Here is a 25,335-nt window from a genome sequence, read left to right on the forward strand (position 1 = left end):
ATGGAATAAATAACTTGCCTGAAATCACAAAGCAGCAGAGCTGGAACCTGGGTCTATCAACTCCAAAGCTTGCCTCTCAGCTACTATGTCACATGTAGAATGACAAGCACCCCTCTCAGACAAAGCTAGCAAAATAGGGTCAATGAGGAAAAAACAACAATAGAACAAAGAAACTCCTCTATAAGTCAAAAACTCTTTGGCCATCATCTTCTCCTAGCAGGCATGGTGGAAATTTTTCCACCCTAAAATAACACTGATTATCCCATACAAACTAAATCTTTAATGGTTTAAAGAACCCAAATGTTGAAAAGCTATGAATAAAAACCAATAATCTAATCATCATTTCAAAGGGTGACAGATAACAAGTGGTAACACCTCATGTCCACAACCCAAAGAAATAACAGGGTGTGACCCATGACTAAGACTGACCTCCAAACTTCCGGAGTCACTCGCCCTGATATCTGCCTCTTCTTCTCCCTCCTTTACTGCCTCTCCCCACGTCTGTACAACCCCACTCTCTTCTCCTGCTCAGTTATTAAAAAAAAAAAAAATGAAATTTTGTTTCCTGCTCTAAATTTCTAAACCTGGTAATATAAAAGTTTAGTACTTCTCCACAGAGGGGAAAAAAAAAAAATCCACCTGCGTAACACTCAGTAGAAAAAGGTTTACCCACTCACTGTATAACCATTCTAGTTTATACTATCAAATTCACACAGCAGTCAATTAAGAGACCACCAATCATGCAAAAGAAAACTTACAACCCAAATATTTATTTAAACAACCTCCCAGTATTACATACATAATAATCAGGAAGAAATTAAGTAAACTAGAGAGAACATGCTCTTCTTCCCATCCAGTAACTTATTATAAAGTCTTTTTTGAAAAACTATGAAATGTAAAGATCCCTAGAAGCATAATCCAAATCGTTACCAACAAAGAAAAGCATTTAAAATGCTGAAAATTTGTTAAACTAGAATATTCATTAATCATCTAACCAGAGATCCACTAGCAGATAAACCAATCTAATTTCTACATTTACACCAAAATCTAAAGCAAATTTTCCTTAAAAGGAGAAGTCACAGCTAGCAAGATAATCAGTGCTAAAGATTTTATTTTTTTTAACTTTTATTTTAGGTTTGGGGGTACATGTGAAGGTTTCATAGGTAAACATGTGTCACGAGGGTGTGTTGTACATATTATTTCAACACCCAGGTATTAAACTCAGTACCCAATAGTTATCTTTTCTGCTCCTCTCCCTCCTCCTACCCTCCCCCTCAAGTAGACCCCAGTGTCTATTGTTTCCTTTTGTTCATAACTTCTTACCATCTAGCTCCCACTTACAAATGAGTACACGCGGTACTTGGTTTTCTGTTCCTGCATTAGTGTGCTACAGATCATAGCCTTGGTTTTCTGTTCCTGCATTAGTGTGCTACGGATAAAAGCCTCCAGCTTCATCCCTACTCCCACAAAAGACATGATCTCCTTCTTATTTATGGTTGCATAGTATCCCATGGTGTGTATGTACCACGTTTTCTTTATCCAATCTGTCACTGATGGGCATTTAGATTGATTTCACATCTTTGCAATTGTGACTAGTGCTGTAATGAACATTCATGTGTATGTGTCCTTATGACAGAATGAATTATATTCTTCTGGGTATATACCCAGTAATGGGATTGCTGGGTGGAATGGTAGTTCTGCTGTCAGCTCTTTGAGGAATCGCCATACTGATTTCCACAATAGTTGAACTAATTTACACTCAGACCAACAGTGTGTAAGTGTTCCCTTTTCTCCACAACCTCACTAGTATCTGTTATTTTTTGACTTTTTATAGTAGCTACTCTGCATAGTGTGAGATGGTATCTCACTGTGGTTTCGATTTGCATTTCTCTAATGATGAGTAATATTGAGCTTTTTCTGCTTGTTGGCTTCATGTAAGTCTTTTGAGAAGTGCCTGTTCATGTCCTTTGCCCACTTTTTAATGGGGTCATTTTTCTCTTGTAAATGTAAGTTCTTATAGACGTTGGACCATAGACCTTTGTCAGATGCAAAGTGTGCAAATATTTTCCCCCAAGAATATATCTCAATCTTTTTTTTCTAGCTTAGATTTTTTTCATATACCTTAAATATACAGTTCTATTCAATAAACAAACTATGAAGGAAAGCATAGCAAAACTGTTCTCAACATAGAAATTCTTTCCAAATACAAAAACAATCAAGAAGCATTTATTTATTGTATTGGCCAATAAAACACTGATCATGCCCTGCTTGAAGAAAAGGTATTTCTGAAAACCGATCTTGTATTTAACAAATACTAAGCACACAAAAAAAGGAACTTTTAAAACCCACATACTAATAATTTCAGGAAAAAACAAAAACTAAAATTAAGTAGTTAAAATAGACTCATGTAAACAAAACTACTTCAATCTGAATTTGAGATGTAAATGACACAGATAAAATTTCTGTTCAACTTCTTAATTATTTTTTAAAGCTTTTTATTTCCAAGGGTTAAAGAGATGGGCAATTAAAAGGGCTGATAACTGAATTAGATCCTGCTATTTCTAAATGGTCAATTTAAACCATAGTCACTATCATAGATAATCACTAATTATTCAAAAAAGGATTCTTTTCTGGTCCATGCACTACTGAGATCTTTGAAAATAAATGCAAATTCCAGTTATGTTCAAATCAGTCTTCCTTTTCTATTAAAAAAAAGCACAACAGTTCTGTCATTTCTTCAGTTTTTAATAAAATGTTAATGAAGTTTTAGATGCTTCTGAAAACACAGAATTACTTCAGTATTATTCACCAAACTCAAGTGTTGAATTTAAATGTTGGGCAATGGCCGGGCGCAGTGGCTCAAGCCTGTAATCCCAGCACTTTGGGAGGCCGAGACAGGCGGATCACAAGGTCAGGAGATCGAGACCATCCTGGCTAACATGGTGAAACCCCGTCTCTACTAAAACTCAAAAAAACTAGCCGGGCGAGGTGGCGGGCGCCTGTAGTCCCAGCTACTCAGGAGGCTGAGGCAGGAGAATGGTGTGAACCCGGGAGGCGGAGCTTGCAGTGAGCCGAGATTGAGCCACTGCACTCCAGTCTGGGGGACAGAGCGAGACTCCGCCTCAAAAAAAAAAAAAAAAATGTTGGGCAATATAAGGCCTGATTTAAATCTTCTATCTATAGCACACTTTAAAAGAACTTTAACTTAATAAATTAACACTGACGGGTCAAATGCTATATGCCAGGCACTGGATTAAGAGCTTTGCATGCTTTATGTTATCTCATTTAATCCTAACAACCACCACGTAAAGGACATGTTTTACTCCATCAACAGGTGATGCCACCAAAATTAAAAGAATAATAAATAGCTTGTTCAAGGTCATGAAGCCAAGAAATTATTGAATTATGAGTTATTGAATTCATATTATGAATGTATTTTATTAGGTAAATGAGAAGTAAATTAGTTGCCTGTGTAGTAAGAAGTAAACTAGCTGACCCCAGGTAGACCTGTTTTCAAACCATTAGGTAATTATAAATTACTACTTTTAGTGAAGCAACTCCTTCTCAGACCTAAAGAATGTCATGTAAAGGTACATTACCCTCCATACACCCCCCTAAAAAGCATACAATCCTAAAAGGCTGTTAAAAAATACACACACTCTGACCAGGCACTGTGGCCCAAGCCTGTAATCCCAACACTTTGGGAGGCCATTTCAGGAGGACTGCTTGAGTCCTGGAGTTTGAGACCAGCCTGGGCAACATAGTGAGACCCTGTCTTTACAGAAAATTTTTTAAAAATTAGCAGGGTGTGGCAGTACACACCTACAGTCCCAGCTACTCAGCAGGCTAAGGTGGGAATATCACTTGAGCCCAGGGGGTCGAGGCTGCAGTAAGCAAGGATCACACCACTGCCCTCCAGCCTGGTGACAACGTGCAACCTTGTCTCTAAAAAAAATAATTTTATACAAACCACACACACTCTCATAAGCATTGGCTAAATTAGGAATTTTTGTTAAAAATTTAAAAATTATATATACACACACACACACACATATATACACACACACACATACATTCTTCCAAAAACAAATCAGCAATTTGCCTTGAGACTTCACATTTGGAACTGATAATATACACTGATGGGTTCGTTTTTTAAGATGCTGGGAGATGAAAACGCCAAAGCCAGAGGATGTGATCCTCTCAGAGAAAAGGCTAAATAATATTAAAAATATTTTGTAGTCTTTTAATATTTCCTAAATTCCAGAGCAGTCATGCAGAAATGAACATCTAACACAACACACTAGGTACGTGTACACAGACACACACACACACACACACACACAGAGAGAGACAGAGAAAACATGCTATTTCTTTCTTACAGCCAGATTTCCAGTAGCTATCTTCCTGCTAGGAAGAAAGGGCAAAGGTGACACAGCATAGCAACAGAAACTGTACAGTATCTGACTGACCCACTAGCTGTCCCTTAGGTCTGATGGGGGAAGAGCAAAAGATACTCAAGCAATAAGGTCTCTTGTGCATTTATCTGTTTGTTTCTGATTTTCAACTACTTGCATGGCAGGATAATACAAGACGAACACTGGCTCTCATATTTTCTTCTTATAAGCCTTCTGCTTTAGAGAAATCAAGTGTTACTCAAAAATTATAAAGGAACACCTCTGAAAAATTTTGTTAAAAGTTATTTTAGTTTGTCATTCCAATATCCAGATCGAGTGCTCAGTGAAAACCGCAGATGCTCCCTCAAACGTTTCACAATTCTGAAGTTGTAATAAGAAAAAATTTTTAAAGATACTTGCATGTAAAAATATAATTACTAGGGCCGGGCGCGGTGGCTCAAGCCTGTAATCCCAGCACTTTGGGAGGCCGAGACGGGCGGATCACAAGGTCAGGAGATCGAGACCATCCTGGCTAACACGGTGAAACCCCGTCTCTACTAAAAAATACAAAAAACTAGCCGGGCGTGGTGGCGGGCGCCTGTAGTCCCAGCTACTCGGGAGGCTGAGGCAGGAGAATGGCTTAAACCTGGGAGGCGGAGCTTGCAGTGAGCTGAGATCCGGCCACTGCACTCCAGCCTGGGCGACAGAGCAAGACTCCGTCTCAAAAAAAAAAAAAAAAAAAAAAATATATATATATATATATATATATAATTACTAGAAGATATCCCATAGTGTTCAGAAAATGTCACATACTTTGAAAAAATACATTCCATTTAAATATACTGTCAAAGGCATCATAAGGAAATACCAAGGAGGTATCATCAGAAAGCAGCAAAAACATAAAAGTACATTAAGACATAAAACAGGAAAATATTAAGTGATATCAAAAATATTTTGTAAAGTCTTTTAATACTGCCTAAATTCCAGAGCAGTCATGCAGAAATGAACATGTAGCACAGTACACTAGGTACCTCTACATACACATACTCTGTGTGTATGTGTGTGTACATTTTCCCCCATTATTACTTAATGGGGGAAAAAGTCTAAAAACAGGATAATTTAACAGCAAGAATTCATTATTTAAAAGCAATTTTACTCATCTTTTTGTAATGACAATTCAGTCACACTAAAGAAAAACTAATACACATCTTTCCCTGGTCCACTGAAAGTATCAACGAACGAGAATATTTCTGTTTGGAGTATCTGCAGATATGAGATGCACACCTTGTGTCTTTTAAATTGCCACTCATCCTTAGGCTTGGGACAATGATAAAATTACCTGAAAAGGCAAAAATTAAAAGATTTTTTAAATAATAAGGAAATAATCCTTTTTATTTAGGAAAGCAACTTTATAGTGACCTTCTAAAAGACATACTAACATTGTCAGATTATATACTCTCTTTTTAAAAGAAGAAAAATTAAAAAGTAAATTGTTCAATTTAAGTAACAATATGTAGAAATACTATATGTAAAGTAAAAGCAGGTTTCATACTCACTAAAAAGTGGTCATTTTTGCAAGAGTAATCTCCACCCCTGCCATAAACAAGGGAATCCTAAAACAAATAGGATTTATGAAACTAAAAATGCCATCATCCAATGTTGGTATCTGCTGACATATGAAACAAATATTTTAATATTAACTGTAATGTAAATTGCACAAAGTGAATTACACTTTCTGAACAACACATGTGAGAAAGATTCACTCTTAAAAGTATAGCAATGCGGCCGGGCGCGGTGGCTCACTCCTGTAATCCCAGCACTTTGGGAGGCCAAGACGGGCAGATTATGAGGTCAGGAATACGAGACCATCCTGGCTAACACAGTGAAACCCTGTTTCTACTAAAGAATACAAAAAAATTAGCCAGGCATAGTGGCTAGCGCCTATAGTCCCAGCTACTCGGGAGGCTGAGGCAGGAGAATGATGTGAACCCAGGAGGCGGAGGTTGCAGTGAGCCAGGATTGCGCCACTGCACTCCAGCCTGACCATACAGTGACACTCCGTCTCAAAAAAAATAAAATAAAAATAAAAAATAAAATTATATATATATATATATATCTCTCTCTCTCTCTCTCTCTCTCTCAATGCTAGTCGGGTGTGGTGGCTTACACCTGTAATCCCAGCACTGTGGGAGGTCGAGGTGGATGGATTACCTGAGCTCAGGAGTTAAGAGACCAGCCTGGGCAACATGATGAAACCCCATCTCTATCAAAAATACACAAAAATTAGTCAGGCGTGGTGGTGCGTGCCTGTAATCCCAGCTATGTGATCCCAGCTACTCAAGAGGCTGAAGTAGGAGGATGACTTGAGCCCAGGAGGCGGAGGTTGCAGTGAGCTGAGATCACACCACAGCACTCCAACCTGGGTGACAGAATGAGACCCAAAAAATATATATACACACACACACACACACATATACGTATATATATACATGTATATACATCAAAGCTTAATTTGTTAAGATACACAGGTACTTGAAATTAACAAAACAAAAACTGCGGAGCCAATAATTCTACACACTGAATTAGTCACTGCAAGAGATTAAGACTTAAAGAGGTAGCAGTATCAAACTTTAATGCTCTTACAGTTTGACTCATATTATTCAGACCAACCATAAACACTTCTAATTTTACATACGAAGAAAATGCTTTACATTTATTTTCAGGTTTCAAAAGTATGACCACAAGCTTCTTTACAGATACTTTTGGCCATGATACAAAGCCAGTATATCACTAAATGTCAATTGTGGTTATCTTTAGATAAGAAATGCAGGTAGTCCCTACTTTTTAGCTGCATCCCTTTAAAGATGGCATCACCCATGTCCCTCAATCCATAGTTTGCATCATCATGAAGGCAAAAGTATTTTACAGTAGAGTATGTGCTTTACGCCGAATCATTTTAAATGAACTCAGAGAAAAACATCTCACCTAGAAAACAAAGACCACCAAAAACAGCCAGCCCTGGCTTTGTAGTGTAATAAAGCTCACACTGTTTGTTGGTGGATTTGGCAGTTGTCTGTATCAGGGGTCCAAAAACTTCCGCCTATGGGCCAATTGGAGCACGGCAACATTCATTCACTTCCTTGTTGTCTACAGCTGCTTTCACACTATAAGAACAGAACTGAAAGTTGTGACAGATCATGTGGTCCATAAAACCTAAAATATTTACTAACTGGCCCTTTACAAAAATAGTTTGCCAACTCCTTCTCTATACAATGAGATGTCAGAAGCACCAGAAGACTTCTCCAAGAACCATCTCCAAAGTACAATGCAATAAGCCTATGCTTTGGGGTCATCTGGTGGGTGCTAAAACACACACACACAAACATATACCCTCAAGTCTCTCTAATTCCCTATCAATCCAAAGTTGCCAAGGCAAAGTATACGAAGTTACCACTCTTCTCACTGTCCTTACTAGTAAATAACGTTAACTATAAATGGCTGCCTTCTAAAATTCATCTGAACATGGCTTTGACTGCACAAAAAATGTTGTGGAAAGTGGAGGGTGACGAGAGAAGGCCTCCATATGGCATATAATCCAATCCCTGTATCTTCACCCTAGAATCACCTCAGACCTATCTCCCTGTTGAAACATCTCTTCCCCAGAGTTTCTGCCATTTGAATAATCACTGTTAAGAAGTCAGAGAAGCTACTGGGAAGGTGCAGAATTCCAACTAAGGAACACAAAAAAGTGTGAATATATATTTCCTTCCTCACAATCCTTAATCCTGTTAAAAGTCAATACTAAATGCAAGACACAAAAATGTCTACATTTTTTTAAGTGCCAAGTTGCTTTTTGTTTTTTAATAAAAAGGTTAAAGGTTAAAAAAAAAAAAAAAAAAAAAAGCATGTTCAGCACTGCTGTGCCTACACAGGGATATCCCCTCCATTGTATGGGACACAAAGACACACACCAACTGTGAACAAGGGAAGCAGCCTTCTCTGCCAGCTATTTTTGGCCTTACTTCGTCATATTAAGACCAAACGTAGGATAATAATGCACAGTGAACTCTAAAAACATGAATTTGAGGAAACAAATCTGTCCTTCTATTTATAAATTCCTTAACAATGAAATTATTATTAAATATACTCTTCTGAACTTAATCTCAAGGGACCTATATACCCTATCTAAAAAAAAAATAAAAACTTTTAGCTTGTTTCAAAAACACAGAATAATATACCCTGGGACTAAACTGGTGGCCATGTTTAAAGCCTGTTCATTCCTTTTTAACTTCAACTCTTATCCACTTCTAAAACATCTATTTTAGGTAGTGTCTCATTCATTCAGATTTTCCCCCTAACTAAAAATACCCACTTTTCAGCTCTTCACTTTCCATCAGTACTCTGGGAAACCTAAATACGTTGAAAATAATTCCAACTTTACATTTTCAGTATATTACCTGCTAAACTATTTTGCTGTTTTGAAACTGCACCAGTATCCAATTGTTGCCCTAAAATTTCACATCCAAAACAAAGTTTACTGTACCATTTCCAAACTCTTTTTTGTAAGAAGCTGCTAGCAATACACTAAGCATCTTCTTTCTCACTCCTTCTGTATAGCCCTTGATAGCCATGACATAATAAAAATGTTGGTTCCCTAGAAAAACAAAATCCTTACCCAGGCATAACTGCTTTTGCCTAAAATGTAATTTCTCCCCAGTCATCTGAAACTACTCTCTCAGGAACACTCTTCTCAATTGCTTCTTTGAACTGTAATCATGTGTCTACACAAACACAACTGACCCTAACACTACTAACTCAACAACCTCCATCTGTATTCCCTTCAAACCAACTTCATAATTTTATCTGTCCCTTATGCCTTCCAATTCCAAGTCTTAAATATGTTGTCTCCACTTGCTCTTTTCTTCCTAAAAGAACCCTCCTTCACAGATTTGGCTTCAATACTTCAATTAGTTTTATATGTATACGTCCAAAGGCAACAATTCCCTAGTGAAAAATATAAAAACATATTCACATCTATAAGTTGCCAAATAATATCTAACATCTAGTGTGGTCTTAGATAAATATTGGTCTATCGCCCCTCGCCTATAGCTTTGTGCAATTTGTGTTTGATTGTCTGCACCACCAACAAGTAAAAGCATCTCAAAGGCAGGGACCCCAAATACTTTGTCATTTCTACCCAAACATGCTAAACATTACCATAATTTTTTGGCCCAAACATGCTAAACATTACCATAATTTTTTGGCCAGACGCGGTGGCTCATGCCTGTAATCTCAGCACTTTGGGAGGTCAAGGTGGCCAGATCATTTGAGGCCAGGAGTTCAAGACCAGCCTGACCGACATGGTGAAACCCCATCTCTACTTAAAAATACAAAAAAATTAGCCAGGCGTGGTAGTGCATGCCTGTAGTCCCAGCTACTCGAGAGGCTGACGCAGGAGAATTGCTTGAATCTGGGAGGCAGAGGTTGCAGTGAGCTGAGATCGCTCCATTGCACTCCGGCCTGGGTGACAGAGCAAGACTGTGTCTCAAAAAAAAAAAAAAAAAAATTACCGTAATTTTTAACCAATCTATAGTTAAAGCAATAAAAGTAGGTCCTAAAGTTAGTAAGCAACTTTGACAGAGCACAACCTACATTCAAACTATAGTTTCTTAGTTTGTCCTCCCCTCCATCCCAAAACACAGCTTCTACATGACTACATTTCTCTTTATCATATCTTTGTGAAAAACAGAATACGTGACTCTGATTCTAAGTCTAACACTACATCCACTATTCAGTATTTTCATGTCAGTACACATTTAAAATAATTTAAAGTTCCTTACCAAAGCATAACAAGGCAACTAAAGGAAAACAATTCAGTGGGAGAAGTTCCAGAGGAGGGAAAAGTGGTCAAAGAAATGAAAGACATTATTCCAAGACAAGAGTTGGAGAAACTGACGGTAGAAATAATGAAAGTCTATAAAATTAAGAAATGATAAACTGAGGCTTGTCCTGGTATTTCTTGAAATACAAACTCTGTGTCCTGAAAGTTTAGGGACACAGGTATGGAATATGTAAATTAATTATCACATAATACACAGGCTAATAAACTTGCAGAACTCATTACTTTAAAAAAACAAACAAACATTGTTAAGTTTGAGAAAGTTTTAATCTAATCAAGATCCTGAATGGAGAACTTCGAATAGAAAGATAACCCCAGGCTTACATTCATTCCCACAAAGCATCTCTCAGCAGTGGCTTCAGACAGAACGAGCCCACAGTTGTCTAGATGGACCGGACCACAATTCTCAGTATAGTACTGCCTATGCCTTCCTACATAAAATCCTGCTCTATGTTTAACCCTTAAGGTCTGTATATGAAATGTTAATTACTTTCATGAACCTTTAATTTGGCACTCTGACAAGATACCTAAAATACAAGTCAAAGGTTTTATATACTTCAACTTTAAAATAATGGAAAGAAAAAATCATTCCTGACTTAAATATCAAAGGTGTATCCTAAATTGATACAGAAATAAAGATAATTCAAAAGAGCAAAGCCTCAAACCAAATAAAAAAGTGTTGTCATTTGTTACTCTAAAAAAAAAAGGGGGGGTGAAGGGAAAAAAAATCACAACTTTTATAAAATAATTAATGTGATAAATGCTCTTCCCCAAATAAGTTGTGATTCCTAAGAACTCAAGTTCCTGAATAACTGACATCTGTTACAGTGTCATCCTAACACACATGAATTGGATCCAGGAACTGAGAAGGTTAACTCCCGTACCAATAGGTACTGAAATGAACCTCTCTCAGGACCGGCTTTTGGTTCTGTTTAAAAAAAAAAAAAAAAAAAAAAAAAAAAAGCAATTTTACTTTCAGGGGTCCACAGGGTAAGCGGTTCTCACTCAGGAACATGTATGAGAGTACCCCTGAAACAAAAAGTAAACCGCACACACCCACAGTACCAGGAAAAGTTTACAGATACAGATGGCCTCTGTGCGCACATATGCTCTGGCTCCCTCAATTTCCCTTTGCCAATTACTGGCCAGAAAGGTGCGAGTATTCACTCTGGAGAAAGAACTCCTCCAAGAAAAACCTGCATACTTGCATTACTCGTATAAAGAGCTAAAAAGTTACAAAATACAGGCCTAACACCTTTCCCCCTCTGTGAATAAAGCTAGACCCTCTCATTGATAGACTCCCAACACTACTGGAGAACATCAGCAAAACTCCAGGAGGAAGCGCCGGCATCCTCCTACTTTCTCCCCCTCAATTCCCTCTCCCGGGGCCACTCACACTTTAAGAGCCGCGGCGCCGAGAAAGTGGGTTGGTTCCCTTCCTCCTTCGGACTGAGGCGGCAGCTGCGGAAGGCTCCGGTGCGGTACTGAGGTTGAAGCGGTGCTCGTGTCGCTAAACCAGGCGGCCACCCGGGTCTCTTCCGCGCTGCCAGGGGAGAGGAGGCGGCGGCCCCGCTTACCTCCTCTTTTCCTCTTCCTGGGTCTTTTCAGCCTGCGGCTTCTGCCCGTCCAGGGCCACTTCTCCCGGGACAGTCAGGTTTGGGAGACTCCGAATTTTGTTTTTGTAAAGTTTCCTCTGGGTGGAGGCTGCAGCCGGCCCCCCGGGTCCCCCCCGGCCCCGCCGCCCTCGGGACTGGGGCGGGGGAGGGGGGCTCTAAGAACTCCTCCCGGAGTCCAGCCAAGGAGCCGGGGGGCCGGCGACTGGCCAAGGGAGAAGACCCCCGGAGGGGGCTGAGGGGAGGGGAAAGGTGAGGAAAGGACGGCGGCGTCGGTCCTGCTCTCTCCGCCGCCCCAGCCGCAGCTTCACATCTGGGTCCCCGCCCCCCCGACCGGGGGGTGGTTGCCGAACTTGGTTGGGGCCCCGGTTCATACACTCCGGGGCAAGATGCTACGGCCCCGGGCGGGTGGCCGAGGCGGCGGCGAGGCGAGGGACCCGGCCGGCTCCGCTCGGCGCCGCCCCCGCTCCCGGCTCCCGCATGTGTCGCTGCGGCTGGGACCCCCCTCCCTACACCTTGGGGGTCTCTCGCCCCAGGCCCCCCGGGACGAGGCAGAAGCTCCGGCGCCTCCTCAGCGTTCTCTCACCGCGGAGCAGCTACCCAGTCCCGGTCGGTGGTAGCCGCCTCCCTGCCCCCCAAGCCGCCGGCTCCGGCTCAGGCTCGGGCTCGGGCTCCGGCTCCGGCTCCGGCTCCGGCGTGTGCAGCAGCCGCCGCTGCCGGCCGGGAAGGTGAGGGGGGGAGAGGAGTACGGCCGCGGCTCCCGCTGGCCCAGGTGAGAGCGAAGGTCTCGGCGGCCAGTGCAGGGGGGCTGGGTCTTTCGGATGCGCCTTCGCTCTTACTCTCAGCGGCAGCAGCAGCGGCAGCGCCCGGAGCTCAGCTCGCTGTCTCCCTCGCTCTGTGCGGGGCTCTCGCCTCACTCCAGAGAGAGGGGCGGGAGGAGAGCGGCGCCTGCCGATGACGCAAGTCACCTAGCAACCACTCTCTTCCCCCTCCCTCTTCTTTCCGCTCTGAGGCTTCCTCTGCTGGCTTCTTTTCCCCTTCCAGCTACCCCGCCCTGGGCGCCTCTGGCGCCCTCTGATGACGCTCCAAGGGAAGAGGAAGTGGGGATCGGCGAGCGGGTGGGTGCGCCTCGGGCCGCGGGACTCGCAGCCGCCGCCGCCGCTGCCGCCTCTACGGCCGCGTCAGAACTGAAGAGAGGAAGGGGAGGAGCCGAGTCGAGCCTAAGCTGCCGCCCGATCTTACCCCTGACCCGAGGGCGGCCTGGAGAGCTTGCTCTGTAGCGGTTTCCTTCGGGGCAGGTGGGGACTGCTCCTTTGGAAGGAAAGAGGAGGCCCAGGCCTCGCCTTCAGACAGCTGCGCGCACCACCCGAAGATGAGGCATTTGGCTCCAGACAGACCCTCGAAAAGCCGTACTGATCGTGGAGTTCCCGCACAGCCTGATCCGCTGCACCTGCTCCAGGGAGAGAGCGCCCCAACCTTCCCGTGGCGTGGGGTGAGACCCGGCGTTGGATAACGTGTGGTCGGGCCGAGCAAATGTTTGATGAATGAATGAATGAATGAATGCCTCTCTCACGTGGCACTCGCGAAGCTCAGAGGATATGGTGGAAGTGCAAGTGCTTTGTAAACCACAGTGCATTGTAAAAATGAGTTGTAATACATTCCTCCCCTCCTCAGCCGTGGAAGGAAACAGGGGTGCGGCTTGAGTACAGTCACAACCTGAGTCTTTAGTGGACAAGGAGACGAAATGCCGGGCAGAGGAAGGAACCCATCCTCGCTCAGATTGTTAGGGCGGCGGGAAGGGAGGATTGGAAGGGAGCCATCCTCTGGGAGATTGTTGAAGGATTTTTAACTGTCAGGGGAAGAATTTAATAGTGTATCACTTTTACGAATGGTTCTTTCTTATGGCTTGGGGCTTTCGAGAACTTCTGATCTTGGTTCATCAGTGTACGTTGTCATCAAGAAATGTTAGCCTGTGTTTCAGGTCTGACTCAAAGGTTATTTTCTTTCTAAAATAAATGTTATTACTATTATGCAGCTTTTCCTACAGATGTTATCCTGGAAAGGAAAGTCAAGTAAAAACTCATGAAGTTTAAAGTGCAGTTCTCTGGGAAAAGAAATTTAAGATAAAAGGACCAGAATCCTCAGAAATCTGTCTTAAGTGAATAGTATGAGGAAAAGATTAAAACAGCAGCAATGATGGAAGCAGATTCCACAATTCTGTCCGTGGACCCTAGCACACTCTACCTCCTTGGGAAGCAGTAGTAATGGACTTTACAAGTCTTTCCACCTGAAGGAGGGGGTGAGATAGGAGCAAGTGTAATATAAACAAATGTGGGAAGCTCTGGGTTTCTCCCACTACTGCCACTACCATCTGCAAACAGTAGACTAAGGAACCTTTTAACTGGGTAAATACAAGGCCTCGTGTTCATTAAAATGCTGCAGGAAAGGTGGTGGGAGGGGCAAAGGAGGATGTGGCAAAACCAAGGAGAGACTCACAGACTAGCACCTGACCCTACTGCCCTTGACCTGAAGTTCCAAGAGCCAGGTTAAACATCCTGCTTAAATTACCCTGGATTTTTCTGTCTTTACATGATCAATCCCCTGCTACAGCCTTCCAAATAAGACTCACAGTTAATCAGACCAACAAGTGATGGTTTCACATGGCTACAAAATAAATATTTTTTGTTTTTCCCCCTCTTCCTATCTTACAGCAGGGGAATGGTGGAAATTAAAGGAGTAAAACACACAGATTTAGGGGATTTGGTGAAGCTAAACACCTCAGAGAGTTTAACCTTTGTGGGCTTTGGAGGAAAAGAGTGCAAACATCAGAGTTCTGCAGCCCAGCAGAGAACACCTCCAGTTAAGTGTGTACCACATAGGGTTTTTCAGCAGCGTGATCTTCTGTTTTCATTGTCAGTGGCTCCACCTTACAACCTCAGTGCTGAGGAACAGAAGGGCACTCAGGAGAGCCTGAGCCACCTACTTAGAAAGTATTTAATAACAGCACACTAAGCTTACTGGGCTAGATACCCACCTCAACACCCAGCTTGATAACAGGAGGAAACAGCTGGAACTGGAGGCCGGAGAGAAGGAAGTTCATACATTTCCAACTTGGTCTGCATCTCTTTAGTTCCTTGTATTGCTTATTAATCCAGAGGAGAAAACAGCTAGTTAATTCAAAATTCCAAAAAATCTGAAGTTTTAGCTAATAGTTCCTTCCCTGGTTCATCAATTTAAGATAAAGACCTAAAAACTGTGTTAAAATATAGAACAAAGGAGATTCTTATAAGGTTTCTGACCTCTGCACTTGAAAGTGAGCTCTTATGAGAAATTAATCAATGTTTTGTTATTCCACATCAGTGGGTTTTACTGTCAAAGATTGTGTAAGCTATCTGGCAAAATTTTGCTTTCCAGAAATGCTATCTATAGTATATTGATTTTAACATTTTTATTGTGAAATATAGTTTAAATACATAAAGCAATTATATAGTATAATAAGTGACTATAAAGGAAACCACCATGTAACCGATCAACCAGGTCAAGAAATGGAATATTTCCAGCAACTCAGAAGTTACCCTCCCTGCCCCATGACCTTCCCGAACACAACTCTTTCCCTCCCTCCTAAATGTAGCCATTATTCTAACATTTGTGATAATCACTTCCTTGCTTTTCTTTGTCGCTTTGTTGCAAGCATGCATCCCTAAACAATATATTGTTTAGTTTCACTCTTTGTTTTGAACTTTATGTAACTGGAACAATATAATATGTAATCTGTTGTTCTTGCTGCTTTTGCTCAACATTGTTTTTAATTCATATGTGGTTCAGGTTGTTCCTATAGCTGTAATTTGTGCATTCTCATTGCTGCATATTACAGTGTCCCATTGTAACAGTATGTGACAATACGTTTAGCCATTCTGTTGCTGATAGACATCTGGGTTGTTTCCAGTTTAGGATTGTTATAAATGCTAATGTGAACATTCTTCATATATATGTTCCATCACATCTATGTCAGTTTCTGTATAGCATATACCTGGGAGTGGTAAGATGTATCATAAACTTGAATAAATAATGCCAAGTTCTTTTCTAGAGGGTTACACACTCACACTAGGTATGTATGAGTCCCATTGCTCCACATCTTCACAACACTTGACATTGTTGGTCTTTTCGATTTTGCCAGTCTGGTGGATGTGTAGTAGTATATCATTACGGTTTTACCTGGCATTTCTCTGATTACTGATGCTGTTGAGGATCTTTTTGTATACAACTAGCTATTTGGATTTACATTTTTGTGGTGCATTATTGTCTTTTCAACATCTAAGTCTCTGAGATGCCCAACTTTTCAATATCTTTTCATAGTCCACATTTGAACAGGTAAAGTAATCTCATGGGATGTTTAGGGTGTCGCTTTTCTGGCCGGAAACCTCTGTGGCCTGTGGCGCCTTTGCCCAAGTCTTGCTCAGGCCCACTGGGCTCATTCCACCTACTTGGCCTGGCAGGCTGTGCTCAGCTTACGCTACCGGCCTGGATCCCACGTCTGCCAAGGGCAAGTACGGCATGGAGCAGCAAGGCATGTGTGAGCGAGCGTGAGGTCTGGCTACTGCGCAGTCAGACATACTAGCTGCTGCAGTGGGGCGGGCAGCTCCAGATGTGCCAGCTCTCTGCAAGGCTGTGGCTGGACCAGGCATACTGCAAGCAGCTTCCACAGCTGGCACCAGGGAACACATTGGCACCCAGAAGCTTGGAGACGCCAGGAACTGCAGGGACCCAAAGAGGGAGTCACAGCCCTGGCTTGGGAAGCTCCCAGGTCTGGACTCCCTGAAAGGCCACAGCCCTTCTCTTCACCCGCAACTTGGCAGCAAGGGGGATGTCTCAGCCCCGTTTGTGTTACAGCTCCTTTAGCCTCACCATTTGGCAGGTCCCAAGTTCTTCTGTGACCAGAAAGAACGAGGTATGCAGACAAGTGGAGGGTGAGGAAGATGTTATTGAGTAATGGAACAACTCAGAGGAGACCCACAGCGGGTAGCTCCTTTCTGCAGCCAGGGTGTCCCAATGAGTGTTCAACTTCTAGCAAAGAGGGTGGCTCCTTTCTGCTAGGCAGGTTGTCCTGATGAGTTTTCCGCTCTCAGCAGAGAGGAGAGCTCCTCTTTGCAAGGTAGCTCATCTATGCAGGAAGATTGTTCCAACAAATGTTCAGTTCTCAGCAGGGAGAGTAGCTACTCTCCGCAGCTGGTCATCCTAACAAGTGTTCAGCTAGCAGCAGAGAAGGTAGTTCCTCTCTGCGGCTGGTCATCCATCTTCTACTCAGTTCTGACTGAGCCCGGGCTTTTACGGGCCTCAGAGGGGAGGAAGTGCATGCTGATTGGCCCTTTGGGCAGGCCCAGGAAAAAGCACCATAAGTTCCCCCTCTGGTGTGCAGGATGGGCAGCCCAGTCCCCGGGCTTCAGGCCTTACCCGGCCTAAAGGTGGGGCTTCACTGGGAACCTGCTCCTTTCCACACTGAAGCCTGTCTGCCTCCTACCACTCTTCATGACACCCAGGGTATTCCTGCAGAGGGGCGCCTGTGAGGCCAGGCCTCAGCCCTGCCAACCCTTGCCTCCCTCCCATGCTTGTCGGCGCCTAACATCTAGAGGGGGCGGAAACAGCAAGGGGCTGGCATGCCAGTACTGCCCCAAGCCTGCACATACCCAGCTGGGCTGTGACAGTACCTGGGCTTGGCCCCAACCCCGTTCTGAGATCAGAGCAGGCGCTGGGGGCGGAGAGAGGCCAGGCAGTGGGAACAGACACCCCCGGGCCTGCAGGGGGAATGGGGCCTTCCTGTCCCCCAGAGGGTGCAGTGCAGAGATGCCCTGGTCCTGCGCCTGGGAGGGTAGGATTCTCACCTGCTCCATGGAGTGTACAGGCAGCCCCAGCTGCGCCTCCTTGCAGCCCAGGACGAGGACTCCAGGTTCTTGCTGGGCCCCTCTCTGCCCACCTCTCCGTGCCCGACCATGCTGCTCCCCTGCTGGCAGGCAGCTCAACCTTGCCCCATCACAGCAGATCCCAGGGCAGTGGGCTCTGGGGACTGTCCGCCTCCTCCGCACGTGCTCCCCACAGTGACAGTGGGCGAGAGCAGTAATTCAGGGTCAGGGTCTGGAGCAGTGGAGGCTCCAAGGCTGGGGACGGGTCCTGCCTGGCCACATGAGGATGGGTACTGGGGGCCGCACAGTTGTCCACCTCGGGAACGCGGGGCGCAAAGGTCCCACAACTGCCACTGCCACTCCCACGGCCGCTCCTGCCACCAATGCTCACACATCCGCGCTGCAGCCGGCATGATGGCAGTGGCTGCTCTGGACGGCCTGCTATTGCCATCAGTAATGCCACCAAGTAAGTTATATTTGGGATAAGTTCCTTCCAAAATAAGAATAGTTATAGGTTACCTAGTTTTTTTTTTATTACTTTGATTATAAACTTTTTCGTTTAGACAGGGTTTCACTATGTCACAAAGGCTGGAGTACAGTGGTTTAATCATAGCTCACTGAAGTCTCAACTCCTGGACTCAAGCGCTCCTCCTGCCTCTGCCTCTCAAGCAGCTAGGACTACAGGCACATGCCACCACCTGGCTAGTTTTTTTATTGTTTATAGAGACGGAGTCTCACTATATTGCCCAGGCTGGTCTCAAACGCCAGGACTCAAGCAACCCTCCAACCTCAGCCTCAGGTGTGAGCCACCATGCTCACCCTATAAACTTTTTTTTCTTTACTTTTTTCTTTTTCTTTTTTTCTTTTTTCATTTTTTTTTTTTTTTTTTTTTTTTTTTTTTTTTTTTTTGAGACAAAGTCTCACCCTATCACCCAGGGTGGAGTGCATTGATGCGAGCGAACACAGCCCACTGCAGCCTCCACCTGGGCTCAATGGATTCCCCCACCTCAGCTTCCTGAGGCCACAAGGATGCACCACCACACCCAGCTAATAAACTTCTTAAAAGGTGGCCTACAGCGCTTTTTTTTCTTTACCATCCAAAATCATGCAATTTTTCAACTATTAGACTATTGCCAGCAATCCTTCATGGTGGCTTTTATTTTTGTTGTGTTTTAGTTTCCTCCAAGAATATAAAGGCAATTTTAATTCTCTTGAATCTGTGTAACTAAACTTTGTTTTTGTTGCTTTGTATTTTTCTCAAGGCAATTGTGCAAAAAAAATTTTTCCCTGCACATATTCTTTTCATTTCCCAGGTTCATTGATTTTTTAAAAGTCACAAGGGCTTTTTCTTTACTACTAACATTCCTGCTACAATTTATGGATTTTGTTTTTTTTAAATTTCACTCATTAACATCAAATACACAACATTGGTGTCACTGCCTGGCATATTTTCCCAACATTCTGCATTTTATTATTTTCATTAATTTCTTATCTCTCAGTTCTTTGTTTAGAATCAGTGATATTTTAAAACTGGAGGAAGGTGAGACCCAGAGAAATTGACTTACCCAGAGTCAGAAGGGCAAGTAAATGGGAAGCCCGGACTCCACCACAAGTCTTCAAATATGGTACACTTGTCATTGTATCACTCTGACTCTGTCTTCTGGAACAATAAGGTAAATTAATTCCCAAGGTCTGTAGAGTATTGTTCATTTCCACATGGCAGACCTCTTATTCTACAATTGAATAAGGTTTATTTTAAGCCTCACAGCTTTAGGATCAGATTAATATTGATACAAATAGAAATACATTTTTTAAAAATTAAAGATTAGGCCAGGCACAGTGGCTCACGTCTGTAATCCCAGCACTTTGGGAGGCCGAGGCAGGTGGATCACCTGAGGTCGGGAGTTCAAGACCAGCCTGACCAAAATGGAGAAACCCCATCTCTGCTAAAAATACAAAATTAGCCAGGCATGGTGGTGCATGCCTGTAATCCTAGCTACTCGGGAGGCTGAGGCAAGAGAATCGCTTGAACCCGGAAGGCAGAGGTTGCGGTGAGCCGGGATTGTGCCATTGCACTCCAGCCTGGGCAACAAGAGCGAAACTCTGTCTCAAAAAATAAATAAATAAATAAATAAATAAAGATTAATATAAATAGTAGCACTAAAAATGGATCAAATGGAAGAAAACTTGCTTTAAAAAAATAAAATTTCTCCACTCTCCCCTTTATCCCTTATGGCCAATCTGTCACTGGTCCCTATTGCTTCTTCAAAGAATCAACATACTTCCTTAATAACTGAGAAAAGAGTTTTACCAAATGGAAGTGTCAAATGTTGCAGGAATGCCGTTGGATTTGGTAATGAGTTTCTTAATAATTTCACAGTACTGTAAAAATGTTGGAGGCTCTCAGAATTTAATGATATTTTAAAATACAAGAATGGGCCAGGCACAGTGGCTCTTTTCTGTAATCCCAGCACTTTGGGAGGCTGAGGTGGGCAGATCACTTGAGGTCAGGTGTTCGAAACCAGCCTAGCTAAAATTGTGAAACCCCCATCTCTACTAAAAATACAAAAATTAGCTGGGTGTGGTGGCTTGCACCTGTAATCCCAGCTACTCAGGAGGCTGAGGTATGAGAATTGCTTGAACCCAGGAGGCAGATTTTGCAGTGAGCCAAGATCGTGCCAGGGCACTCCAGCCTGGGCGACAGAGTGAGACTTTCTCATAAAATAATAAAATAAAATAAATAAAATAAAATAATTAAAATACAAATCAACCTGGAAAACTTACAGACTAATGATGAGATTTCCCCTGTGTTACGTTTCTGATCATCTGGGTTTGCAAAAAGATTAATTCTGAAGATTAATGATAGATGACCACTGGTTTTAATACAAAATGAAATAACTTTGAATCACATATAATCATTGAAAACATAACCTTTAGCTTTAGAGGAATCCTTCAGGATACAAGCCAGTTGGTTTTGTCATAAATAGTCATGAAATATTTTTATCAATAAAATCCAGCTATTTTTAAAATTAAAAATTGAGTAAAACAGAATTAAAAATAACTTCATAAAAATATTAAAGTAGGCTTAAATGTAACTAAACTTGTAGAGCAAAGGCTTTAAAATGTTCTGGCTTGAAATTCAAAGTTAAATTATTGAATTAACAATAGGGAGTTCCCAAAGGGACCAGCTTTATAAATATTATTGGTATATTTTTTGTTTTAACTTCCAAAAGTCAGTATTGAGTCAATAAAATTTTACTATCATCTACTATTTTCTAATATCAGAGCAAAGTACTGAACATACAGTGATGAGAAGAGGAAAAAAAAGGCCTTGTCCCTCCCTTCATGGAGCATAGTCTGATACCTAGAATGTGCCAGACTCAGTACTTGGCCCTAGCCACTACCATCTAAAATTATTTAATCTAGGCCAGCCACGGTGACTCACGCCTGTAATCCCAGCACTTTGGGAGGCCAAGGCAGGTGGATCACTTGACCTCAGGAGTTCGAGACTAGCCTGGCCAACATAGTGAAGCCCCATCTCTACTAAAAATACAAAAATTAGCTGGATGTGGTGGTGCATGCCTGTAATCCCAGCTACTTGGGAGGCTGATAGAGAAGAATCACTTGAACCCGGAAGGAGGAAGTTGCAATGAGCCAAGATCGTGCCATTGTACTCCAACCTGGGCAAAAAGAGCAAAACTCCATCTCGAAAAAATTAAAATAAAATTATTTGATCTATATTTTCTGAGGATGTGATCTACAAATAAATGAGTCACTGCTTGCATTCTCAGGATAAACAAATGGCATTCTAGAAACCTTCAATCCTATTTGTCATTTTTCAAATTTTCATTATGGCAGTTTTTATAAATACAGAAACTTGGCCTGGCATGGCGAGTCACGCCTGTAATCCCAGCACTTTGGGAGGCCAAGGCAGGTGGATTGATTGAGCCCAGGAATTCGAGACCAGCCTGGGCAAAATGGTGAAACCCCATCTCTACAAAAAATACAAAAATTAGCTGGGTGTGGTGGCACAAACCTGTAGTCCCAGCCACTCGAGAGACTGAGGTAGAAGGATTACCTGACCCAGGGAGGTTGAGGCTTCAGTGAGCCATGATCATGCCACTGCACTCCAGCCTGAGCAACAGAATGAGATCCTGTCTCAAAAAAAAAAAAAAAAAAAATACAGAAGCATTGAACATTACAATGTATGGTCATACACCATAATGCTCATAATACCATCATATACTGAGGCTATTTCTCTTCCTTTGCCATCTTTATTGTCATCCATATTGTATTAACTTTTATCATCAAACCCGTTACCTGATGACTCACAAATAATCTGCAGATCCTCCGGAGTCACATCCACACTGATTATTTACCGAATATTCCCAGCACAATTCTGTTTAGCTCTCCTTGTTAGAGTGGTGTCTTAAGGCCATACCCAGCTCTAATGAAGGCTGAGAAGACCCCGAGTATTGTTGCCCGAAGTGAAGTTTGAGTTCTGTTAATAAGGGAAGCAGGAAAAATAGTTATAGGGTAGAAAATTACCAGTGTCTGACACATCCTTAAAGATGTTTTTATTAAACAAAAGGACCATCTACCTCAGAGATGAAATACCACTTTCTAAATCCCAGAAGTAACTTCCATTGGTTTTTCTTTTAAATGGCAATTTTCCCCCCAATGTTTTGCATACAAATATCAGTAATATGTTGAGTCTCCTTTTTGGCTTCTTATAGTTTAACAATTCTAGGAATTTAATTTCAGGACCATTCTTTAATGTATGAGTTTGTGGTCTCCATATAGTTGGCTTTGAGTGCTGTACATCATCATTGCAAAACACATTTTGGGGTGTGTGTGTGTGTGTGTATGTGTGTGTGTGTTGGAGATGGAGTCTCACTCTGTCACCCAGGCTGGAGTGCAGTGGCGTGACCTCAGCTCACTGCAACCTTCACCTCCCGAGTTCAAACGATTCTCCTGCCTCAACCTCCTGAGTAGCTGAGACTACAGGCACGTGCCACCACGCCTGGCTAATTTTTGTATATTTAGTAGAGATGGGGCTTTACCATGTTGGCCAGGCTAGTCTCGAATTCCTGACAGGTGATCCGCCTGCCTTGGCCTCCCAAAGTGCTGGGATTATAGGCATGAGCCACTGCGCCTGGCCAAAACATGTTTTATTAGTGGTATTTTAAGCTCTTTTTTAGGCCCACATATAAAAATGATCATTCATTTTCTTTTAAAACTAAAACTAAACATTATGTTTATTGATTTTAAAACAGTCTGAAACCTACAGAAAAGTTGCAAGTCCACTACAAATCACTCTTTTATGTTGAGCCATTTGGGAGTCAGTTGCCAACGTCATGCCCTATATGTGGGACATTCTCCAGCAGAAACACAGTACAATAGTTAAAATTTATTTTTTAGGCCGGGAATAGTGACTCATGCCTCTAATCCCAGCACTTTGGGAGACCAAGGTGGAGGACCATTTGATGCGAGGAGTTCAAGACCAGCCTTGCCAATATGACGAAACCCCATCCCTACTAAAAATACAAAAATTAGCTGGGCGTGGTGGTAAACACCTGTAATCCCAGCTACTCAGGAAGCTGAGGCAGGAGAATCGCTTGAACCTGGGAGGCAGAAGTTGCAGTGAGCCGAGATCACACCATTTCACTATAACCTGGGAGACAGAGCTAGAGTCTGTCTCAAAAAAGAAAAAAAAAAAAAAAAACAGAAACAAAGTAAAAATTGATTTTGTAATCCATTTAAATTGATTTAAATTTTAATCCATTTTTAATTATCAATTGACCTTGATAATCAATAATATCTAATCCTGAAATCCCATCATTTGATCAATTATCCCGGTAACATTCCTTATAGCAAAAATAATGGATCCGCTTTAGAATACGTGTTGCATTTAATTGTCACGTCTTTGGTGCCCTTTCTCTGAAACATTTCCTCCGCTTTTCTTTTATTTCCATGACCTCAGTACTTGTGAAGATTACAGCTAGTTATTGTGGAACATCACTCAGTTTCAACGTGTTTGGTTTTAGCAGGAACATCGCCAAACCGATGATATTCATCACTTTACGTTCTTACTGCATCTCATCAGCTGACGCTCAATTTTAATTCCTTCTGTTACTCATGACGTTCACTTTAATCACTTGATTAAAATGGTATCTGCCAGGCTTCTCCACAATGAAGTTACTATTTTGTCCACATGGAATTAGTAAGTATTTTGTGTGGAGATAAATCTAGATAAATATTCAATTCATTGTCAAACTTCCATTTTATTGTTTTATTTCTATTAGGCTCATGGTTTCCTATTTTGTTAAATAGATTATAACCTGTTACTATTATTATTTATTTATTTTGATGCTTAAATTGCTCCCATATTTGGCTAATGGGAGTCCCTTTAAATTGGTGTCTGTGTCATTTCGTCCCATCATTCCTTGATTATTTACTTTTTTTCTTGCATAAAAAAGTGTTCTGGCTCATCTTATACCTTTCCTGACCCAGTATTGGAATCACTTATTTCTCCAAGGGGTAAAGTTGCTAAATAAAATACAGGATAGTCAGTTCAATTTGAATTTCAGGTAAATATATATTGCATGTATGTCCCATGCAATAATATCTTCTTTGCTAAATATTTACTGTATTTTCATTTGCCAGATCTGGCACCCTACCAAGGAGCCCTGATTCCTTTAAGTGGTGAATGGTATTTAGATGCCACAATCTGGCCAGGAGTGATGGCTCAGCCTGTAATTCCAACACTTTGGGAGGCCAAGGCAGATGGATTGCTTGAGCCCAGGAGTTCGAGACCAGCCTGAACAACATGGCAAAACCCTGTCTCTACAAAAAATACAGCGATCAGCTGGGCATGGCGGCATGTGCCTACAGTCCCAGCTACTCAGAGGACTGAGGTTGGTAGAACACGTAAGCCCAGAAGACGGAAGCTGCAGTAAGCCACGATCGTGCCACTGCACTCCAGTCTAGGTGATGAGAGTGAGAGTCTATCACACAAAAAAAAGAAAACAACAACAACCAGAGCAGGTCTGCTGATTCCAGTTTTGTTTCACAGTTCTTAGCCTGTCTCAGTGGACAGTACTAGGGAACACACACACACTCACATACACATTTACCTCTGTACATGTCAACATTGACATTGGTGTCATATGGATACAGAAACATTGCATTCCATGAGTTCACACCAATATTCTAATTCTAATTCAATACTTCAGGGATTATTCCAACTTTCTCCCTTTCCATATTTATGACTCCTTTCAAAGTGAGAAACTGGACTCCCATGAACCTTAATATATTTATTTGTTTGATCCATCCCCTGGTACGTTAACCAAACTTGCATTGCTGCCACTGCTCCCTCCCCAGTGTCACTTCCTCCTCAGTCTGTGCCCTGACCCTTGTGCCAGGCCATCCCCACATGTAGACACCCCCTTCACTCGACTTGTGCTCTGGTAGCTCACCCAGGCCACCCCACGGTATGGATGCCCTCTTCACCTTGCTTGGGATCTGGTACC

At 42.4% G+C, this 25,335-nt stretch overlaps 2 protein-coding genes across 5 annotated transcripts in view; one reads left to right on the plus strand and one right to left on the minus strand.

Annotated features, from left to right (window-relative positions):
- FBXW7 (F-box and WD repeat domain containing 7) overlaps positions 1-12,836 on the minus strand; it is a 217,173-nt gene extending 204,337 nt beyond the window's left edge. For all 4 annotated transcript variants that reach the window (XM_010382870.2, XM_010382869.2, XM_030916497.1 and 1 more), the window contains exon 1: positions 11,690-12,836. The gene's annotated coding sequence lies outside the window, so the exon portion shown is untranslated. The remainder of the gene's footprint in view (positions 1-11,689) is intronic.
- LOC104677753 (skin secretory protein xP2-like) lies at positions 12,166-16,010 on the plus strand (the record flags this gene model as incomplete). The annotated part of the gene is made up of 1 exon (XM_030913944.1): positions 12,166-16,010. A coding segment is annotated over one exon (699 nt), but the record flags the coding sequence as incomplete, so codon positions are not given.
- Between the last annotated feature and the right edge of the window lie 9,325 nt (positions 16,011-25,335).

This window comes from Rhinopithecus roxellana, chromosome 2 (genome assembly GCF_007565055.1).
Source record: "Rhinopithecus roxellana isolate Shanxi Qingling chromosome 2, ASM756505v1, whole genome shotgun sequence".
In the NCBI taxonomy this organism is placed as follows: Eukaryota; Metazoa; Chordata; class Mammalia; order Primates; family Cercopithecidae; genus Rhinopithecus; species Rhinopithecus roxellana.